This window comes from Hylaeus volcanicus, chromosome 5 (assembly GCF_026283585.1).
Source record: "Hylaeus volcanicus isolate JK05 chromosome 5, UHH_iyHylVolc1.0_haploid, whole genome shotgun sequence".
Taxonomy (NCBI): Eukaryota; Metazoa; Arthropoda; class Insecta; order Hymenoptera; family Colletidae; genus Hylaeus; species Hylaeus volcanicus.
Genome location: NC_071980.1, coordinates 11101959 through 11125354, shown reverse-complemented (window position 1 = coordinate 11125354; position 23396 = coordinate 11101959). Strand labels below are relative to the sequence as shown.

The 23396-nt window shown below is 42.6% G+C and overlaps 1 protein-coding gene across 2 annotated transcripts in view; it reads left to right on the top strand.

The window, feature by feature from the left end:
* LOC128877009 (uncharacterized) overlaps positions 1-23396 on the top strand; it is a 93207-nt gene that overhangs the window by 57211 nt on the left and 12600 nt on the right. For both annotated transcript variants that reach the window (XM_054123931.1, XM_054123932.1), the window contains exons 4-13: positions 10478-10652; positions 13141-13236; positions 15425-15791; positions 15893-15945; positions 16328-16482; positions 16988-17160; positions 17260-17309; positions 17666-17797; positions 19534-19575; positions 20357-20550. In XM_054123931.1, coding sequence (XP_053979906.1) covers positions 10478-10652; positions 13141-13236; positions 15425-15791; positions 15893-15945; positions 16328-16482; positions 16988-17160; positions 17260-17309; positions 17666-17797; positions 19534-19575; positions 20357-20550 — 1437 coding nt within the window. The remainder of the gene's footprint in view (positions 1-10477; positions 10653-13140; positions 13237-15424; positions 15792-15892; positions 15946-16327; positions 16483-16987; positions 17161-17259; positions 17310-17665; positions 17798-19533; positions 19576-20356; positions 20551-23396) is intronic.

The window sequence follows — 23396 nt, the reverse complement described above, 5'->3', positions numbered from 1 at the left end:
AAACAGCGTTCCCTGCCATGTGAACAAACCCGTGAAAACGAATCTTGACTACTAATTCGCTAAATGAATGAACAATTTAGCGTCTTTACAATTTTCAGTGCTATCAAACGCCCAAACTGATGGCGCCACTGATCGCAGCGCCACTGGTTCGCGTGCTCGCCGTCCACTCACTCATTTCAAAATTATTTCTCCCAAAATCAACCAACCCAAAGATACCTCTTAACTTCTCCTTTCGCTTTTATTTTCCACCTCGTATACTGCAAAGAAACGAGCACCGACTAAAAAGAGTCCGCAGAACGCTGATTCACGCGAAATGGCGATGCTCGTTGCTTTGGAAGCCGAACTATCGTACATTTCCTGCTTGGTGAACTTCGCGTGCGGTTTGCGGCGGCCACGAATCCTTCCACTCGACTTTTTGGTCTCCTAACGTTACTGCAGTGGCAAACGAGCATGCACAAGCGGAATATCGTATTTTCCGTCCGAAGGCGTTCGTGCCTGGGATCTGGTCGTCTCGGATAACTCGCGCACCGCACTGAAAGTGAACTCGGAAACGATTTATGGAGCGCATGCCTCGAGCGGGGCCTGAAACAACATGAAATAAGACGTTATGAGCTTCGATGTTGTTTGGAGTAGAACTTCGAATAGTATGTTATCTTATTTCGCGGTTATTTCCTTATTGACACGCCATTACCGTCTCCCGGTTTGCGAAATGACGTCGTTGAACAATTTCGTGAGGGTCAATAGAGGGAAAGAAATTCTTTTTTATTGTAGGAAAGCAGCGGCAGTGTTGAATTGAACAAGTTGAAACGATAAGCTTGAGGTGTTTGAGTAATAGTCTCGTCAAATATCTCTCGAATGATAAATTGTTCGATTTAACACAACATTTACCACGAATTACTGATTTCAAACTTTAGTATACAGTTCTTGCAATATTTAAATTATATGTGTACGGGGCGTCCTAAAAATGTTGGAGTTCCTAGAAAGGGGTGGAAAATGTTGTCCCAGGCTTCGTCAAGGAAAAAGTTGTTTCAAATTACCCCCCGAACCACCCCTTTCAAGGACCTCCAACATTGTTGGGATACCCTGTATTGTAAGAATTCTCTGATCGGCATTCTTTTGACGGCACACGGCCATCGTCGCTTTTCTGTTAAGCCGTTGATGAGCAGAGTCAGTCGCCCGGCGGATTTTGTCGAAGTCGGTCGTTCCGAATACATAAAGTAATTTTTAGTAGAGCTTCGTGTTAATCCCTATCCATCTTGTAATCCTCTCGCAATATAATCGTTTCGTGCTTCATTATTCAATTTAATCCCACGTAGAATAGTTTTGCATTCGATTGAAAAATTTTTCTTCAAGGTTTTTCATTCCACCACGGTAGAAATAATTACTGTAGGTTTACTGTCAAATTCGTCGAGTACTCGAGTGGCATTCGATTTATATCCGTACGCTATTCGAATAGTCCCAAACCTCCAGTCGAAGTAGATTATAAATAACAGCGATTATATAAAACTCTATCATTAATTTTTAAACGAAACGTAAGACCTCGTAATTATTTCGAGAATGTGCATACAATTTAACAAGCAGACAATTGTCGCGTAACGAGCCATTGTGGACGGGTGTTCGCAGTCAATTAACACGGACAGCTCGCGATTTGCGCAACCACGTTCCGTTCCAGGCGTCGAAACGTAATTTGGAAACGACAAAATCATCGGTCGCCGCAAAACCAACACGCGGGACCGGCCTAAACGACCCTAAATGCGCCTCGTAAAATGCGCAATCCCGCCGGCGCGGTGCTCCTGTTCGCGGAACGTACTTAGGCGATAATGCGCGAAACGTCGGAAAGCCGCAGATCGCTTCTCGGTACGGATATTACCGCAAATTCGTCCCTCTAACGACCGAAAACCGTGTAAGGTGCGAATAACGAACTCGCCAAGCCATAAATCACCGAGTTGGAGGCGATTAAAATTTTCACGCGCCGTCGACAGGAGGCGTGCACCAATCTCAGCTCGGTTAAGTGCGTAACTATCGCTTCGGTTATTGCACCGAATTCACACGTCGCGATACAATTATTTTCGTTCTTCTTAACACACTAGTATTGTCTTCGGTGAAAACAATTCGTGATGAAAATGATCGAAGAAGAATATTTAAAACACTATATTTCGTGACTCCGATTAAAGACTCTCTATGCAGTTGATTCGTCCGAGATTATTCCCCAAGAATATTTATTTAATATTTAGTTGGCTCGAACGAATGAATTTCGTCTCTCCTCGACGATAAAAATTGACGGAAGTACCACGTCTCGATCGCGAAATGAATCCACCGAAAACCGCAGTTCGCGCAATAATCATCGGCAGGCCGTTCGACGTCTTTTGTGATTTTTCATAACAATGAGCGCGGCCACGGCGGCTTGTGCCACTCCTCGATTATTCTCTGTTATCGAGATTTTTTTAACGAGGGTGCATGCCTCGGCGGGCACGCGCTAGAACGCCCCAAGTATCTCAGCGAGCGCATTCTGCCCTTTGCGATCGTGCTCGATGACTATTTCCAATTATTATTATTCTCGGAGGCGAATTCAATAGAGCTGCTTCGCCACGTGTCACTCGGTAATTTAAAATCAGCCTCGGTCGTTCGAAATCGAGTTGGCATATCTTGTCCAACGAGTACGAATGTGATCTTTTAGTTCCTGTACATTCCTGTGCAGCGTTTTTAATTGAAATGCGCAGATGATACGAGTAGCTGCGATTTTGAGTAGTCGAGGAAGCTGCGTGTTTTTATCGAAAAAGTACGTGACGCATGGGGCAGGCGGGATTGCGTTTCGTTTGACATTTAATCCTCGAATGCAGCAGTTGCATCCGCGAGACGAGAGTGAACTCTCCTTTCTACGGACCTCTCTTAAAGAAGTTCTCTCTCTCTCTCTCTCTCTCTCTCTCTCTCTCTCTCTCTCTCGTCATCGGCCAATGACGCTCCACCGCATTACAGTTCGCGCGATAGCGGAGCAAATGTCAGCCGTGACGGGCGGGCCATTATCCTCCCAGAAAGGGGCGAGGATTCACGACTGAGAAATCGATTACGCGTCGACGGAACGATCCCCATCGCGGTCAAGGAATTCGATCCTCCGTTGCGCTTGAAGCTGAGAGCAGTCGATGAATTTCTATTCAAATACTGGAATACTGCTCGAATACTTCAATACCAGAGAAATTGTTGAACAGTTTTGGTACTCGAGTAGCACTCGAACACTTGGCAATTCGAATTGGATTGGAATGTTTAGCGATTGGAATTGCATTTGTATAGTTAACGATTCGAGTTGTATTCAAATACTTGGCAGTTCAAATACTATTCGAATACTTGGCAGTTCGAATTGTATACGAATGCTTGGCAATTCGAATTGGGTTTGAATATTTAACGATTGTAATTGTATTCGAATACGTGCCCATTCGAGTTGTATTCGAATACTTGCCAATTCGAGTTGTATTCAAACACTTAGAAATTCAAATTGTATTTGAATTCTTGGAACCTCGAATATGTCCAGAACAATGACTGTATGGCATTATTCGCACTATTCGAAAAATGAAATTCGAACACTCGTGTATTCAAAGAACGATGCTCGAATACTGAACTGTTCGAATACTTTGAGCACTTCTCTACCCACGTACAATAATAATATCAAAAATCTCGAACTATTCGATGATTTTCGTGGCATTCGAGTACCTATCAAATATCAGAATACCGAATTATTTGTTTCCAGGCCTAGTCTTCGTAAAATGACGCGTTTGTATATCGAATTCGTCGATCGAGGAAGCCACCGACCCCAGTCCCGTTCCAAAACGATCGCCGCGAGGTCAGGGCAAGCGAAAAGAGTTTTAGGATCGCCTTGTGCCCGAGGACGTCGACCTTGCTCCGATCTCAGGGTCGCGGGCGGTTCCTCGGAAGGCCGACCCAGAGAACGGTACCAGGATGTTCGCTCCGAATGCTCCTTTCTTGAGATCTATATTTCCTCAAGCTCGCTATCGCAAACCTCAACCCTTCCAATCTTACCATAACAAACTGAAACAAAATTACACTCCGCCAAAAAATAACATAACGTACATTCTAAGGTTCTCTTACACAATTTTTAAACGTTCCAAGACACTCGATCATCTCATGTTTACCTCGCCAAGTATTTCGAGAGATCCCGAAGTATTTCGAGAGATCTCGAACTATCCTCCTCGACTCGAGACGTCTCGAGACTGCACGGGCCCCACCTTCTCGTCAATGTCAGCAGGAAAGCGTCTGGTCGACAACATCCTCGCGTGGATCGCCATCGATGACGATAGTAATCGATGACAGCACGCCCCGATGGAATTTCTGCCGTCGATGTTACGAAACGCCGACGCAACACGCGCGGCCCTCGGTCGCGTGTGCGACGCTATCGATTCGCAACTTCTCGGATTGTTGCGTTTACGCGTCATTCGAATAATCGAAACGCGAGAGAACGCGGAGACAGCTCCGCTGGCTTCGACGCGAAACTGGTTAATGAATCGCGCATCTCCGGAATTTATTCTCCGGCCGGTTAATAAACAATAATCCTCGTGGTTCGTAATGTATCGTTGATAAATCGTTAGTAATTAATATATCGAAGCGTCGAGATTGAAGGCCCATTTGCTTGACTCTCTAAAGACTACAGTCTAGAAGGCTTGTTTATTTATTAACATTCGATAGGTAGTATATGCGCTCGAGTGGCGCTCTAAGGCGACAGATGTAATTTAAAAGTGACTTTTTGATTTTTTAAATTTCCATTTTACTTATATCAGAATACAACTACATAATTCAACAGTCTCCTTAAATGCACAAGTTTCTCTACGATAAATGGACAGTAACATGATCCGGGATCAGATATCTCGATGAGACAATACTAATGCAACGATCAAACTTTTTTTTTATTATTACCGTTTTTGTAGTAAAACTGTTACCATCATATTCCTGACATTTTTCTGATTAAAATGTTACGAGCCGTGGGTTTGAAGCTTGTTTCGACCGCGCTGCCGAGGATAGTTGTCGTTTGGACAATTTTTGTTAATAGGGATGTGCGGTCGTGGACGCACCTACGTATGGCTAACGTAGGGTTGCCACTAGGATTGTTAGTTGGCCTCGTAACTTCTATTATGTAATACACCTCGAACGGTAAAGGTGTATTGCTGTGGATCTCCTTAACTAAATAATTCAAGGGATAGGCACTCGGAAGAAAATAGTTAGGTTTATTCTACTAAACTACGTATATATTAAAGGTTTATTTAAAGGACTATACAAATGGTTTCTGTATGTATCGCGGAAACTAATTCCTACTCTCAAGGTTACGCACCGAGTTGAAATGCGGGGGTCACGTTTACCATTGAACAAGGTATTTACCAAAACTGTTTCAAGACTATGCTCGAAGGGGATTCTTTCCGATCTTGCCTCGTGGATTTAAGATATATCACGACGTAACTTCAACGTGTCCTCCAAAAATGAGCCCTCGAGATACGAAACGCATCGGTTTATATACTCTAGATTCTGTTAAAAAGCTGTAGTGGGAGTTGATTCTATGAATTCTATGCCGCCGTATGCGGAGATGCGTAGAGGCACGTAGCTCCTATTTTTCCGTGGAAATCAGTCCCGCGACGCGCCTTAGTTTCTTAGTAAAAACTTTATCGAAGGGCCGCGGCCACATCCGCTCGAAAGGGCAAATGTCACGGAGGAGAGGTTTCATAGAAATTACGAAACGGAATGAAGTCTCCGCACATAATACGGTTCTTGAAATCGATACGGAGGGTCTCGTTTGGGATTCTAGGCCCAACGAAGGAAAATGGGAAGAATCCCAATATTCTGGACACATACGCGGGGGCTGTTCGTTCTGAACACGTTCGATCGGCAATAGAAAGTACGACGTGGTAATAAACTAGGCCACCAGTTTTTGCGTTGCCTGCAAAAGAAAATCGTACGTCGATCCCTTGCCGCATGACTTCGTCCACTGTTCAAACATACTTAGGCGATATGGAGTTTGCTCGTTCATGCAGGACACAAAGAAACTTGTATCTTATGTGTCGAGTTTGCACGTACCATTCCATGGACCATATTCAACCATTGAATTTATTCCTCGTTATCGCTAGACTGTGGATCATTTATGCAAAATAAAATCTTCGCGAACGTGCCTACAAAAATTGAACCTAAATTGGAATTTATTTTATTCTTTCTTGCACATTCAAATTTTCTATAAATGGATAAAAATTCGCAGTCTAGTTGTCGATTTATCCATGAGTGTGGATAAAATGAACGAAATTCTTGAATTTCGACAAAATTACAAAAGTAAATGCCAGGGTTTGATTACGTAGTTTCCAATATTTAATCCTATTAGAAATTTTCGAGAGCATCGATTTGCCAGTCAACGTGTTATTTATGCGCATAATCTAGAGAAAAACGTATCGGTTCGTTTTAAAAATTTTATTTAGTTCATTCGCTAGAATCACTCTCCGTATATCGAGTACTCTTTTGGCCTGTACGAGGAGAGTATGCGATGGAGTTTAACTGCATATAGAACAAAGGGCCCTTTGCGCAACCCGCCCTAAAGAAACAAGGGTGACTCGATCTTACGAAAGAGAGCTCGATGTCGAACACGAGCCTCAATCAACCGGTCTTGATCTAATTAGTCGCATTCCCGACGATCAGCCTCGTTCACGCGTCAGAACGCGTTCTTTTCCTTCCCAGCGGGACCGAGACAATTCGCGTTTCCAGTTACTCGTGGTTGAACAATTCTTCGACTGTTGGAGACACTTCTTGCCCGACTTATTCCTATACGAATTCTCGAATGCAGAAGAGAATTCGATTATTCGAATAGCAATACATCGCGAAAAAAATAGGTTTCTTAAAATTGATCAGTGTCCCCACGTCTGATTGATCCTTCACTAAAAAAACTAGTTACCTCAAAATTTATCAATGTCCTCGTCTAAGTATTATTACTAAGATATAATTTACGTGATCCATCGCGTAAAATTAGTTACCCCAAAATTTGTCAGTGTCTTCAAGTCTGAGTGATCCATCGCAAAAAAAATAAATACCCCAAAATTTATCAGTGCCCCTACGTCTGAGTAATCCGTCGAAAAAAAAAAATAGTTACCTCAAAATTGATCGGTGTCTCCCATGTCTGATTGATCCATCACTAAAAAAACTAGTTACTTCAAAATTTATCAATGTCCTCGTCTAAGTGATCCATCGCGTAAAATTAGTTACCCCAAAATTTGTCAGTGTCTTCAAGCCTGAGTGATCCATCGCTAAAAAAATAAATACCCCAAAATTTATCAGTGTCCTGACGTCTTTCCCCAGCTTCCTCTAAAAAAATGTAACAGTTGCGTAAGCGCTTCGACGCGGAAAATGATTTACATGTAAACGGCGAATTCGTCGCGGAAGGAGGGGGTGCAGGTCGAAGGAACGGCGTTATATTGTATAGACACATATTCTCACGTCGAAAGTGCGGGCAAGGAATGGCGCAAGTCACGTTTCCAACAAATCAATTCGTCGTTCGCTGCCGCGGCGGTCCCACGATACCAAGTTGTGCTAGAAAGAGCTTTAGTGGGATAATCGAATCCCGGTGTCGGGGCGAAACAATGGCGGAACGCAGAAACGCTTTTCAACGATGGCATGCTATTTACCGCGTAACGAAGCCGCAATCGGTTTGAAACGCGACGCAACGCGTCCGCGGTTCCCAAGTAGCATCCCTGACGAAACCTCGCTCGCGGGGAAACCAACCAACCGCGAAAAAGATGGGAGGGTATGTGGATAGGATAGGGAGAGCAGGGAAGGAGCGAGGGATGGGTTAAGGATTGGTTAAATTGTGATTATTAGTAGCATTTTTATTTTTCTCGAGGACTTTGCATGGATTATTTCACGTCAGGAGAGATAATTCGGTATTATTAGAATTTTTTATTTTTTCGAGGACTTTGTAACGGATTATTTCATGTCAGATGACAGTGAAAATGTTTTGAATTGTCTCGAGGTGCGAGAATCATCTTTGTATTAAATAAAAATGGCCAAGAAGGGAATCTTCGATTGTTAAAAAATTCTAGAAGGTGGAGAATACTCTGAAATTAAAAGAAAAAATTAGTGAAGGAGTACAGTACTCTAGGATTAAAAGAAAAAATTAATAACCGAAGACAGACAGGGAAAATATTTTGAATTGTCTTGAGGTGTGAGAATCATCTTTGTATTAAATAAAAATGGTCAAGAAGGGAATCTTCGATTGTTACGAAATTTTTAAAGGTGGAGAATACTTTGAAATTAAAAGAAAAAATTAGCGAAGGAGTATACCACTCTAGAATTACAAGAAAAAATTAATAAAGGAAGGCAGTCCCAGAATTGGTAAAAGAAACCAACCGAAGCAAAATTCGCTAAAAGTGGATAATCCTTTACAACGAAAGCGAGAAACGGACGACGGACTGGCGATTTCAACAATGGTCAGGAATTTCTTCGGGGCATTCCTTATTTCTTCGGAACGGTACCAGAATGGTTCGCCTTCGCGGAAAGGGGTCAGCGTCGGAGGGAAAGGAGACGGAGACGAGAAAACGTGGTGTCTGCGGGGCGTCGATACAATGTGAATTATGAACGACAGCCTTCGTGTAGATCTCGTTATCGTACGGTTGGGGAGGCGTTCTGAAACGTGAGCGGCGCGCGAAGCAACGGATTGCGCAACCCTGGTACCCAAGTAACCGGATTTTCGGTCGACCTTGCCGTAGCTGGCGAGCGCGAACAGTGGCAACCCGAGAAACTCGATCGAAGGCGTTGCCGATCGATCGCGAATCCTGTCTGGGAACCGCGGGGAAGCGGTGGCGCCTCGAGGGCGATCAGGAGTCGAGATCCTGGCGCCGAATTTGTAGCGATCCGTTATTTATTACGTCGTATAAACCTCTGCAGTCCGTTGGCTCTCTTAGGTCTCTCGAATTACGAAAGGAGACGATTTTTTTAAGGAAAGGAGCAATAATAATTACACCGGGGATATGTACCCATTTATGGTCAGTGGACGAAAGACATTATTTGCATCTACAGTAATATACAGCCAGTCCTACAAATATTCGTAAATACTTTCTGTGTCTATTAAGGAAATTTGTTTAAATTAAATGGTAGATTAAATGTTTCCAAGCGAAATTCATAGAAAAATTCATTTGGTACGATTTACTGTGCATATTTCAGAAAGATAAAATCGAAGAAGATAATTTCAATTTAAAACGCACGAAAAGATATATTGGTTTGTCTGGAAAGTCCATGGCTATTTTTGGTAGATGCTACAGGTCTGAATTTATCGGAATGGTTGGAAACAAATAACATGTGTACGTCCCTTAAAAGGTGGAAAAATTGTGAAACAAAATGGTACCCACGCTTAGTCCCATAAATATTCGTAAATGCCTTTTATGTGTATTAAAGAAATTTGTTTAAATTAAATGGTAGATTAGATGTTTCCAAGCGGAAGTCATAGAAAAATTTATTTGGTAATATCAAAGCTATTTAGTTTAGTTAAATTTCTTCAATAGTCATAGAACGAATATTTACGAAAATTTATACGATTTACTGTGCATATTTCAGAAAGATAAAATCGAAGAAGATAATTTCAATTTAAAACGCACGAAAAGGTATATTGGTTTGTCTGAAAAGTCCATGCTTATTTTTGGTAGATGCTACAAGTGTGTACATCCCTTAAAAGGTGGATAAATTGTAGAACAAAATGGTACCCACAGTCATTCCCATAAATATTCGTGCCTTCTATGTGTATTCAAGAAATCTGTCTAAATTAAACGATAGGCTCGATAATTTCAAATAAATATTTCATTGTTAATACACGCAAGTGTAAAGTTTATTCATGCACATATTTATGACGAAACATTTATTTGAAAATATATATATTAGCATTCTATAATGCAAAAATAAGTAAAAGAAAATGTGTATGAGTGTTATCCGTGTGAATACGTAAACAGCAAAGGACAGATCGTCGGCGCTGTACGAAAACATTGAAGGTGACGGACTTTCAACGATAACGAGGAAGACGATATATGATTTGACTAGTTAGTCGACGACATATCGTCCGTGCAAACATACGTGAGTAGAGAGCGCTCAGTTAATTTTTATTTCGCCAGTTTTTTTTCTCTCATTTTTGCATTCAACTTCACATAATATATATAATAATAGTTTCCTTATTCGAGTTCATTATTCAAGTTAATTATTAATCATTCGATACAAAGATTTTTCAACAATTTCAAAAATTTATTTGAAAATATCGAACCTATCGTTTAATTTAGACAAATTTCTTTAATGAACATATGTAGAAGATACGAATATTTATAAGGCTGGCTGTATGTAATTCAATAGATACATACCGAAATTCAAATGTGCCCTTGAAATTTACTTAAATATTTGTCTTAAGAAGGTTCCTGGACCGATATAAAATAAAATTTATTAACAATGAAAATTCTTATATTTGCAGAATGCCAACGAACCATCCCCAGGAGCGCCAGGGCGAGCAGAAACGAAGCAGCCTTGGAGTTCGAGTGCCCCGAAGAGTTCGGATACTACCCTCACCCACGTGACTGCACGCAGTACTATGTTTGCGTTTTCGGGGGAGCCCTGCTCGAGTCCTGCACCGGAGGGTTGATGTACAGGTGAGTGTCCCGATCCACCTGCCGCGATTTCGATCCTCCACGAGCCCCAGCGCGACCATAAACGGCGTCATTTAGACGTTTCCGCGTATAGGCAGATAATTCGATCGTTGGGGCACACTGGCATCGCGAAAAACGGATAGATCGTGGAAAAACGATCCTCGACGTTACTGGACCGATCGACTAATATGGCCGGGGGGATTGGCGAGGATCGGAGAAACGAGAGCGAGAATAATGCCTGGGCGTCGAATCGAAAGCGAAACGCAACGCGGCATTGTCGTCCAGATATAGACAAGCTTAATGGATGTGCTCCGACTGTTCCCAGGGGCCTTGTATTGCGCGATTCCGCGGAGATTTCTATTCGTTGCGCGTTTGACAAAGAAAATTCCATCAAAACCTCGGAAGACTTATTTCATTTAAACGAACAAATTGAAAACATAAAGTTACTTCGAGCATAAGCAGATTTCTCTATAGTTTTTTCTATACGTCATTCTAATCGCAGAGACCTCGATAAAGTTTTACGTATTTTCCTGCCCAAAATTATCAGGGTCAATGGTATCCACGTCGAGAGGATGTTCTAAGGGACGATACACGGAGTAGAGTCGGGCTAAGCTTGTACGGATATTTGTTTACTGATTTACGGGAACGATCGCGAGGTGAACGGCCTATCTTCCAGCTATCCGACACCTGAAAACACGGTTTTGTGATTAACAGCGCGATTAGATCTACAGTCGGCGCGAAATTGAATTCCGATCGTAAATTATAGCGGCACGCCACGACGACCTCGGATGCTAGAGGCTGATTCGGGAGTAATAAAAATGTTACCGGGTTCTTTACAACCGTGAACCCTCTATTCGTTGTTCTAGCGTTGGACTCACTCGTTGTTTTGTTAGTATATTCATTCAGAATTTTGGCATTACTTCGCTATTATATTCATGCATTGTTTTGTCATTATTTCACTATTATGTTCATCCATTATTTTGGCATTATTTCACTATTATAAGCATGTATTACTTTGGCATTATTTTAGTATTATAAGCATGCATTATTTTGGCAATATTTCACTATTATATTCGTGCATTACTTTGTCATTATTTCACTATTATAATCATGCATTATTTTATTATTGTAATCGTGCATTATTTTGGCATCATTTCACTATTATATTAATGCATTATTTTACTATTACATTGATGCATTATTTTGGCGTTATTTCAGTATTATATGCATGCATTATTGTGACATTATTTCACTATTATATTATGAGCATGCATTATTTTGGCATCATTTCACTACTATATTCATGCATTATTCCACTATTATATTCATACATTATTTTACTATTATAATCATGCATTGTGTTAGCATTATTTTACTATTATCTTCATGCATTATTTTGGCCCTATTTTACCATTACATCAATTCATCATTTCGGCATCGTATCAATTCGTTATTCTATCATTATATTCTCCACGTATTTTCTCCGGATTATTTTATCATAATCCCATGCAGCCACGAAACCTGTCTAGATCCGAGTTAAGCCTTCGATAGGCGCTGCACTGGTCATTCACCCAGAAGCAATGCCTACCACTTTCACAGTAGTGTAATAGGATGACAAATGGTTCAAGAAATGTGTTTATATTATTGCGATCCAACTTCCTTCCGCTTAAACAACCAAAAATTAACATGGAACACGCCTTTTCCTTTTATCGCTCGAGCTATCAAATTTCATTAGGGCGAAAGAATTCCGTTTATCTTAATTAATACAAAGTTAGCTTGCTCTTATTCGTTTTCACTCGTTGATGTTTTTACTCGACGCTAAATGTAATAAATTATTCGAGGAAAGGTGGTGCCTCAGATATCTCCTTTAAACGAGAACAATTTTTTCCAACGACAAAACAATTTTACCTTTCACGTAAGTGACTAATAATTCAGTTGAAATATCCATAATATCCATAAAACCGAAATAACGAGAAAATCGTAAAAAGGAAACGGCGGGTCCTTGAAAGGACCAGGGCGTCGGAGGGCGCGATCACGATCCTGGCGCACTTTCGATCTGGATTTGCGCGGTAAAAGGGGGTCGGTAGCCGTACGCATAACCCTGGCAAAAAAAAAATCAACATGCCACACCTCTCCCGATACGACGCTGCGTGCGCAAACTAGTTGTAAAACCCGTCGTAGCACGAGGTGACCTATGGCAACTCGGCGTCCAATTAAGGACGCTCGAGAATTAAGCGTACTCGTGACACGATTCGAAATTCGGCGCGCCCACCGAAAATCCTCCGAATTCCTCGAATCATTCGTCTCCGGGAGCCAGGAAAACTGGTTAAAACGATCGATACGATCCTAGATTCGATCGAACGATCTCGTCGACTGCTGATACGAACACGCCGCGACTCCGTGATCGTTCGATCCGCGATTGCCTTGACTAAAAATAGAAGCAAGAACAATATCGGTACTGACAGAACTCGCGATGCTTTCATTTTCACAGCCACGAGTTGCAGACGTGCGATTGGCCGCGCAACGTGGGCTGCCCCGAGGGCGGATCCTCCAATAAGGAAACCGAAGAAGATCCGCTGCTGGAAAGGTGAGCTTTCGATGCTGGAACATGCTGTTCGTAACTATTACACGGGGTTCGATGAACTCCGCGCGGTTACCGTAACCGATTCGGCGAGGGCCGATGATCGGGACCTAGACGTGTCTCGATATCGTAAACAAGCTTTTCATACGACCGCGACTGGTTTGGTCTCGTCGGTAGCTCCAGATCTCGGGAACCAGAATCTCTATCCATTTTATTCTTCCATTCATCCCGAATACAAACCTTCGAAATATCCTAATCGACCCAATTTTTGTTAGTTTAGATCCCCAGTCGACGTTGAATTTATATAAAAAAATTCAACACGATCTATCCCTTTAATTCATCAATTCACCCCAAATACAAACCTTCAAAATATCCTAATCGATCCAATTTTTGGTAGTTTAGATCCCCTAATGGACGTCCAAATTATTTCACCTGGTACAAGCTCGGCAATCGAAGCGTAAGAAACAATTTTCGTTCGAGGCGCTAGCTTTCTTTTCCCTGAAGCCACCGTTTAAGAGCAGAGTCAATCGGACGTCCGTCGATTGCACAAGATTTCGGCTCCGATTGCGAAACGCTGCGCTCGAACTTTGAGAAAAAAAAAGAATAATATCCAAGGAGTGAGAGTCGACGGGGAAAAAAGAAAAGGCAGCGGGCGATCGAAACGGCGTTTCTTTGGCGGCTCGAGATCGTTGAACAGGTACGAACGATCCGGCAACACGCGAGGAAACATTGAGAGAATAGAAGAAGTGACGTCAAGAATCGAAACAATAAACTAGACTCGGATCGACCGCGATCGACCAGTCTCCGTTACGATATCCTGTGTCTTACCTGGCACTTACCGTTAAAACCACGAAGGTGAAAACTTCCGTTGTCGGCTCGATCGCCACGCGATTTTCCTATCGATTTAATTCCCTTTGTGTTCCGCGAGAATCAAAGTCGCGTTTAGTCGCGATAAAACTGCGAGGACTCGTTGAAATTTTCTGTATTCGGACACCATTATTCGAAACACTTGAACAGGTAGTACTCGATTGCTCATATAGTCGAGGATTTTAGACACTTGGTATTGGAGTGCTGAAATACTCGAGGATTAGAGTACTCTTGATATTGGACTACATAGATACTCGAGGAATCGAGTACTTAGATATCTAGCATTCGAATGCTGTAATATTTAAAGATTCAAATACTGAGACACTTGGCATTCGTCTCCTTAAATACTCGAGGATTCGTCCACCCTTCCTCAAACACCTGATCACCTAGTATTCACCCTACTCAAATACTCCAGCATAGCTATTCGAATACCATAACTCAAATACTTGTCCACTGATAAAATACTTAACCATTCAAGTAATACCATTCGAATTCTAATGCTACCGTAGTTCCCCGTTTCACCTGTCCAGTCTATCGAACTAGTTTCTCCGACACACGTTGGCTCGAATGGCAAGGACGCGTCGCAATGATCGCGATCGGGCCCCTCGGTTTGGAAACTTCTTCTTTTCTCCGATTAGTCGCGCACAATACGTCAACGAACGGCCAGCAAACGCTCGTTGCCTCACTTCTACTTGCACAAGGGGATCCAAGCTCGGAGAGAGTGGGAGAGTTCATTGTAGACGAGCATTCTCGGTTATACAACGAATTCGCCACGTTTCCGCCTGATACTTTCGGCGAGACGTCCGTTTACGTGCCGAGAATCGACGCGTAACCAGACCGTTCCGATTGCATTTTAATGGAACCTGGAACAGGCTCACGTTTATAGGAAAATAAAATGAAATTCAGTACTTGAACGTTCATATATTCGAGTATTATTATTCGAATGGCTATATGTTGGAGTGTTATTATTCGAATACCCAAGCATCATCAAAATGGAGTATTCGAATGCCTATATATTCAAGTACTAATATTCGAATGCCTATATGCTGAAGTATTATTATTCGAATACCTAAATATCATCAAAATGGAGTATTCGAATCCCTACATATCCAAATATTATTATTCGAATATCTAAGTATCCTTCCTCTCAATTTCCTCCGTCTGCAACAAACTTCGTCTTTCCCTGCAATCTTCTCCATTTCCTTCAACCTAATCCTGTTTGCGTAATCCCATTGGTTTCTGAGGTCTGAAAATCCCGCGACCCACAGCCGTCTTGCGAAAGTTAATTAATTCCTTGCAAATTTGCCACCGGCATCGCTTTTGTCAGATCTGCGAAGATCGAGAGCCTGCAGGAGCAGCAACAGCAACAGCAGCAACAGCATCACCATCATCGACAGCAACAGATCCGCGACCAGCAGCAGCAGCAGAGACGCGAGCAACAGCAGCAACAGCAACAGCAGCAGCGTCCCATTCAGAGGCAACCGGTTCCCATCACGACCACACAGTCCCCTCTGCCGCAGATCACCGAAAAGCAGATTCGTCAGAGACAACAGGCCAGGAACTATCACGAGGACGAGTACGAGCCCGCGTCCGAAGTCGAGAGCGACAGGCAGCAACGAGTCTACAGGGGGCAACCCTCGACGATTGGTCAGGTGCAGCGAGACAGGGATGGTCTGCGAAGAAACGTGATTGCTGTGAGTCTGGTCCTCGACGACTACAGAATTATCATTCAAGGAAACGAGACAAGTTTCGTCAATAATCACCGGGAATTGATTAATCGTTTACTGTTCAACAGGAAAGGGAGAAGGAGAGCCTGAGCACGCGCGCCCAAACGGAAGCCCATTACAGGTGCGTAAAATCGGCTTTGGAACGAGATCGAACTCAATAACAGCTCCGCGAACATTTTCTTCGATTTCTCTTTCGCCGCGGTCTCCACTAAATCGTCCAATGGCTGTCCCTTGCTTGCGTAACCGACGATCTAGCACTTTTTTCCAAACTTCGAAGAGACACTTCGACGCCTTATTGAATAACGTCGAGGCGACCATTCCATAACGGCCGATTTTCTCGTTAATTCTCGTTTGTCACCCCGTAAAAATTATTTTATTATTCGAAAGCCAACGTTTTATATCTCCGATGAGATAATATTCCGTGTTCGTATAAAAAAAAGCGCCTAATTTGAGAACGCCAATGTTTGAATAATCGATTTCTTTAACTTCGTTAAATATCGCAGGACGCAAGTGCCTTCGTCGGAATCACCGAGAGTGGCGAAGATTCTGGCGTCTACCGCCTCCCCAGTGATCTCGAAGGCGTATTACAGCGATCCAGACCAGAGCTACCCCTATTACACGATCTACGACGACGACGTATCCATCTACAAGGACGATGGTAAGCTATCATCCATCTGCAATCACACGTAAACTAAAATCCCAGTCGTGGATCAATGAGGCAGTATAATCCTGTTCAAGGTCCTATTTTTCACCACAATCCCTTCAGGATTGTTTTGATCCGAAATAATCAGACTGTCCCTTCAAACAGTTGATCTGGAACAATGGGAATATCTCTTTAAGCATCTGATCTGAAATAATCAAACTGTCCCTTTAACCTTTTATTTACTGAATTTCTCAAAAGTTTTTAAGGCTTAAGGTTAGGTTTAGTTAATGAAGTAGGAAGAAAAATAGGTAAGACATAAAATTAAGTCTCCGTAGTGCAAATTGTGCGAGACTTCTGAAAACATTCTGATTCGAAATAACCACTGTCCCTTCAAACCTCCGCGCTTGATCTTGAATCGACTCGAGCCGCAGTTTCACTTTTCACTCCTTGATCCAAGTTCACGGATCCACGAGTCTCGGGAGACGATCGGAATCTCAGTGATCCGTTGTTTCTCGGTTAGATTACAACCAGTACACCGTGAATCAATCGGTGCCGGTTCAGCCGAGCGTCAAGATCAGCGAGGTGAACACGAAGCAGTACCAGAAGCCGAAGAAGATTGCGGTGAACGAGGCGGACAAGTACAATCTGAATCAGGACGTCACGGGCCAGGACTACGATATCTACGAGAATCAGGTAGGGCGAAGTAATACACTCGCGGGCGGGGGAAATTTTAAATAACATTCGAACGTGAACGTTTACATCATTCTCTGTTTCTCCGTGCCCTGTCCCCAGGCTCAACTCAACAAGAACAAGTTCCGCATTAACGAGGGCCAGTCGTTCAGGTGAGAAGTTTCTTCTTGTTTTCAAAAAAGACTCGAAACCTTTCGACTCCTCGAGCGTGAAGCGTTTTCTTAAAACAAGAAAATCCTCGCTTCGTAATCCTAGTATTTCGACTTTTATTATTAACTTATCGAAGCGAAATTTCGAATCCTCCGACATGGATCTTATTTCCCCATTGTATTTTATAATTTTTAGTAGTCGGTAAATAAATAGCTCGTTGTATTCCGAAAACGGGAGAAACGATCGACAGATCGAGAGATCCAGTTCGTTTCAGAGACGAAAGTTCGTTTCCTAGAATCGCGGCAATCGTCGTCGAGTTTTCTCGGCAATTTGTTAATTAAGAGTCGCGTGTGCGCAGATCTAACGTGCTCAGCCACCCTGTCGTCCACGTGACGACTCCTAACGCGATCGTGGACACGTTCATTCCATTGACGACGACCACGCAGCCTCCGACCACCACTGGCAGGCCTTACACGGTCAACGCACCCAGGTACGGTATATCCACGTATTACCTCGACGATTGTCGGTCTCTAGTTTTCGTTTTTACGCTTGCGCAATCAAACAGAAATAGACATCCAGTTAGCGTGACAGGACAGGATCCTATGTCGGCTAATTAATAAATTAGTAACGGGCTGTTTAAACATTCGTGTACTTGAGTACTCGAATAGTACTAACCCTTTGCACTCGTACGTCGGTTATTCGATTGTTTATTTTATAATGACATGGGCGCATTTTTCGTTCGTATCGCACTTATCACGAACGTTTTCTTTTTCCATAACATCTTTGTTCTTATTTATATCTTAATTTTTTCCATTACTTTCTAAATTTAATTAGCCATACCTAACCTTGAAAAAAAACTGGGTCCAGGCACCCGGGTTTCGAACCCGGGCTATCTGCGTGGCAGTCGCTACACACTACGCTACACACTGCTCCACCGTCCGTTGAAAGCTACCGATAACATGATCGAAATATAATCCGGAGTGCAAAGGGTTAATACTCTCGAGTATTCCAATATTATTCCACTATTCAACTTTCCATGCCGTTCAATTTATTCGTCAACGATATCGCCAAAGTATATAATAACAGTAATTTCCTATCACAGTCATAATTTAAGATTCCTCTACGAGATCGACCGAGTTATAGGTTGACGTACGTGCAATTATTAATAATGGTAAGATGATATAAAAATCCCGCGAAAGAAATGGTACTCAACACACCCAAATGTCATGTTCTCAATTACGATCGTAAACAAGATCTGATTTGTTTCGTACACCTCAAATAACACCTCTTTCACACGGGTTATAATCGATCCGCGATCTTGCTATCGTATTCTCACACTTATACCATTTTCTGTAACCCGTGTCCACAATGTTGCCTCCAAATCTATAGCATTCATAACTCGCACGACAAGGAAAGTAAAGAACGAACACTACGCCAGCGACTGTGAAAGCGTTCAGTATTTAATAATGGCAATTCTACCGAATGAAAAGTCCTCGAGGCTTTTCCATCGACGTCTTTAATTTCCATCTTCCCTGGCTTCCGCTAATTTATTCAACTATTATAGTGAGAGCGAAGAGGACGGTCCCGCGACGTATCCATCGACCGACACCTAACTTTGTTGCTCGCTTTATTCCGCAAAACGAAGCGCTCGCTTTCTCTCTCGACATTTTCCTTTTGTGTGCCGACCGGAAACTGCGTCCATTTTTCGTCCTTCTTTTCGCTCGATCCGGGGAAAAACTAACCCCGTTACTCCAAGAGAGGTGTAGCATTTTATACAAATAATTTGCGAGAATCGAGCAGCTGACAAAATTAGAATAATACATTTTTATTTATTAGAACTAGGTATATCAACTAAGGTAATAGAATTTTTACTGTATTCGAGTATTCGAATATTTCAATGATTCAAGTACCCAAATGTAATGCAATTACCACCAGTGAAATAGTTCATTGATTGTATTCGAATACCATCATTTTTGTCAAAATAATTTGTGAGAACCAAACAGTCGACAAAGTTAAGATGATCAATTTTTATAAACTACAACTAGGTATATCAACTAAAGTAGTAGAATTTTTACTGTATTCAAGTATTCGAATATTTCAATGATTCAAGTACCCAGACGTAATGGGATTGCCATTGAAGTACTCGAATGCAATAAATGTACTATTAAATGTACCATTCAGCTATCCAAATACCAGATACATTCTAATCTTCTATTTTTCTTCCAGTCGAGGTCGCCCACAGCAGGTCCACCGTGGCACGGCACCACCGTAAGTCCCAAATTTTTCTCACGCTATAATTCCGCTCCAATTTAAATTCTAATACAATCAATAATAGCCTCGCCGATACGAAAATGGCAATTTATGGAACAGATTCGTCGTATGTCGCGAATGTCATTCAGGAGCAATCGTTGTAATAACTTCTCGCAGTACGCGTTTAAGATTCACGGGACCAAACGGCTCTCGAGAGTCTTCGACGTTGGCATTTTAAAGCGAACTGGTCCAACGACCGCTTGAATCTTACGCGAAGACTCGATAGAAAGTCCGCGGTTCGACTTGTCTCTTTGCCTGCTATTGAATACACGGTGGCCAGTTCATCCGTAATTTCCCTATTAATCGACGTATTGTCGCGCAAGACGCCAGTTGAAAATCGTGACGCGTCCATTTCTAACTCGATGGTAAAATTGACATGTATGGAATTAATAAAATACAGATAGTAACGCTCCGAAATTGGTACGGACACGATAGTTGCGAAAGTCATTTAGACGTTTCCGATCCAGATTTTGAAAATCCTCAGGATCGTCCAGCGTCACCAGCGTCGCTCCTCCGGGTGAACGAACGTAGCCATCGAATTAATGCGACTAGAAAGTTAATTGCGTGCGAGTTGCACGACCGTGTGCCGCTCCACTTGCCAAACAATTCGTCGATATTAAATAACGCGTCAATCGCCGCTGAAAATTAAAACTACAATTAATCGTCGCGATAGGGGCGATCGCTGCAACTTTCTTTTCGCTGTGATTGATTCTATGGAATGTTTTATTTGGGTTTTCAGGCGATCGAGGCCAACCTTGAAGCCGTCCACGGAGATAGTGTCCAAGGCGCAGGAGTTCATCGACATCTACAGGTACCCGCCGACGAGGCCGTCGCCCATCTATCCCACCCCACAGGTCGACAAACCCGCGGCAAAGTGTCGCAGAGACATCTGCCTGATTCCTGACTGCAGCTGCGGCGGCTCCGACATTCCAGGTAAGCCTGCACGCGACTGTCACTCGTTAATTATCGTGTACCATTAAGTACCGCAGTCGCTGAAACGGATATAGCGCTCTGGCCGAGTCAGGGACGTCAATAATCGCGGTTTCAACGGGTACAGATGAATCTTTAAAATGTAAAACTATGCAGGGATGTTTATATAGCCAGTCACATAAGTACTCGTACTCTCTATGTCTATCGGAGGAATTTACTTAAATGGCAGGTTTGACGTTTTCAAATCAATTCTTTTCATTACTTTGGGCTGTCTGGAAAGTCCATGCCGATTTTTAGTAGGCGATACAGGTCTGAATATATCGGAATGGCTGAAAACAAATAAAATGTGTATATTCCTTAAGAGGTGGAAAGGTTGTGGAACAAATTGGTACATATATAATTCAATAAATATATATCTAAATTCAAATATGCCTTTGAATTTTTCTTAAAAATAGCCATGAACTTTCCGGACAACCCAATGAATATATTACATGTGCAAGGTTCATATGTATATTTATAACGAAACATTTATTTCGCAGCGCCATAAGTATTTATATCCTCTCTGTCTATCGAAGAGAATTGTGTAAATGAAACGGTAGGTTTGATGTCTCCGAATCAATTTTTTTCATCATAAACATATACTTGTGTAAGATTCATTCATCTGCATATTTATAACGAAACACTTATTTGGGAATATCTAGCCTACCATTTAGTGTAATCTCGTCAATAGACCTAGAAAGTACTAACACTCATGGGTTCGTCAGTACATACTCCCCCAAACAGTAACTTCAATATTCAATTTCTGCGTGCACCAACTCAAAACATAATACAACCCCATTTCCTCCGTTTGAGATAAGTACGTCCTTCGGACCAGAATTCTTGCCTTTCAACGTCGGGTTACTTTCTTATCGGCCCGTAGACTTCGCCAGAGCGCCGTCCGTCTGATCAGCGGCCGATTAATATCGAGAGACACGCGAATCACGCGAGTCCTGTCCGCGGTACGCGGAAACGCGGTATCGATATCGTCGGAAAGGACTGCGATACGTGGGCAGGCGTGGTGACGCAAGCGTCCAACGCGCGGCGAATGTTAAGTTTGGCCGATCGGTTTAGCTAGCCACCGTTGACTTTCTCCGATTCTAACGTTACACATAACCGACGTACAACGGTCGCTCGAAAGTGAAACAGACCCGCCGTGTCCGGTCGCGATTTTGCACGCGCTCGTGCACTGTTTAAAATCGAAAGCCCCCGCGTGACGAGAATTCGAAGCGGACTCGGATGTACGCGTTCTGCGTAGCATATAGGGCGTGACAAAAGCGGGGGTCGTTCGATCGAAAGGATGATTGAGACGAAGGCTCTGGGAAAGTACATTGTAGTCGTTTGGGGTAATTAGTAGGGGTGTGCGGGACTCGGTCGAGATGGGAATTCCTCCCGGGATCGGGATGGAATCCCGAGAATTTCAGAATCCCGAATACATCCGGGATTCCCGGGAATTCCCGGGATCCCGAAACCATTCGGGATTTCCGAGAATTTCGAGATCCCGTAAATGTTCGGGATTCCCGGGAATTTCGAAATTCCGTACATTCCGGCTGCTGAAATTTTCAAGAATAACAACACTTTCGGAAATCCCAGATATTATTCTATATCCCGTACGTTGTCGGGAATCCCGTACATTCTCGGGAATCCCGGATTTTTGCGGGATCTCGTGTATTCTCGAGATCCCGCATAAACTCGAGAATCCCGAATATTCTCGGGAATCCTGGATATTTTCGGAAATCCCGGGCATTTTATGGGAATCCCGGGCATTTTACGGGAATCCCGAATATTTTCGGGAATACCCGCACGCCCCTAGTAATTAGGTATTATTCATAGGTTGTTTGTAGATAGGTTTAGGTTTCGAGTTGGGCTCGAGAAATTATCTGGACACGAGGTGATGGAAAGGAAGGTTCTGGACAAGAATAGTATTTTATTGAATTGATTGTAGTCGTTTGGGGTAATTAGGTACTATTTATAGGCTGTTTGTAGGTAGTTATAGGGTCAGAGTCGGGGTCAAGAAATTATTTGGACACGAGGTTTGAGTCACGTAGCTTTTATTCCTGTATACACTGCGTATCAAAAGTGTACAAACACTTCGATTTTGGAGGTTTCAAATAATAATACATTGAGTCACGAATGTTCGTAGATGTTTCTTTTCGAAGTAGTTTTTGCTTTTACAAAAATTTATTATACAAATGGACTCAATTTGATTCCATCAAAAAAATGCTTCGAGCGCAAAGGGTTCAAAATACAAAATCTCGATGTCGTTTTTCATCAAATTAGGTTGGTCGATTAAAATCGATATAGCGAATCACTCGTACGATTCATACTCGATCCAAGAACGATTAAATTATGTTTCGATAAAATCCTCCATTAACACGTTGAACGCCGCGTCACCCACATACGGGTGACGGAGCTTTTCGCCAAGGAACTTCAACAAATGATTTCAAGGGCTGAGTGTTGATGAAAACTGATCTGGATAGAATTCGTAAATTTTGATGAGAATACAAAAATGAGTAATACGACAAATGTTAGATTCTACAGTTTCTAATTGTCCCGAGACAAAATTTTAGTTCTGTAAACATTTCCATGTGAATCCATGGCAGTCAACGCGTTAAATACATCCGCGGACACAACTAATACAGCTACCTTGAGAGGGTCTAAGTATGTTCCCGCGTCTAGAAAGGATTGTGCAACCGCACACCTCGTATAAATCACCGGGAAGGATCCTGGCAGCGTCGGGTGTCTCGCTGCCTACGTTTCGTTTTTAATTGAGCAATGGATCAACCGTATAGATCCCTTCCGCGCGCAGATCC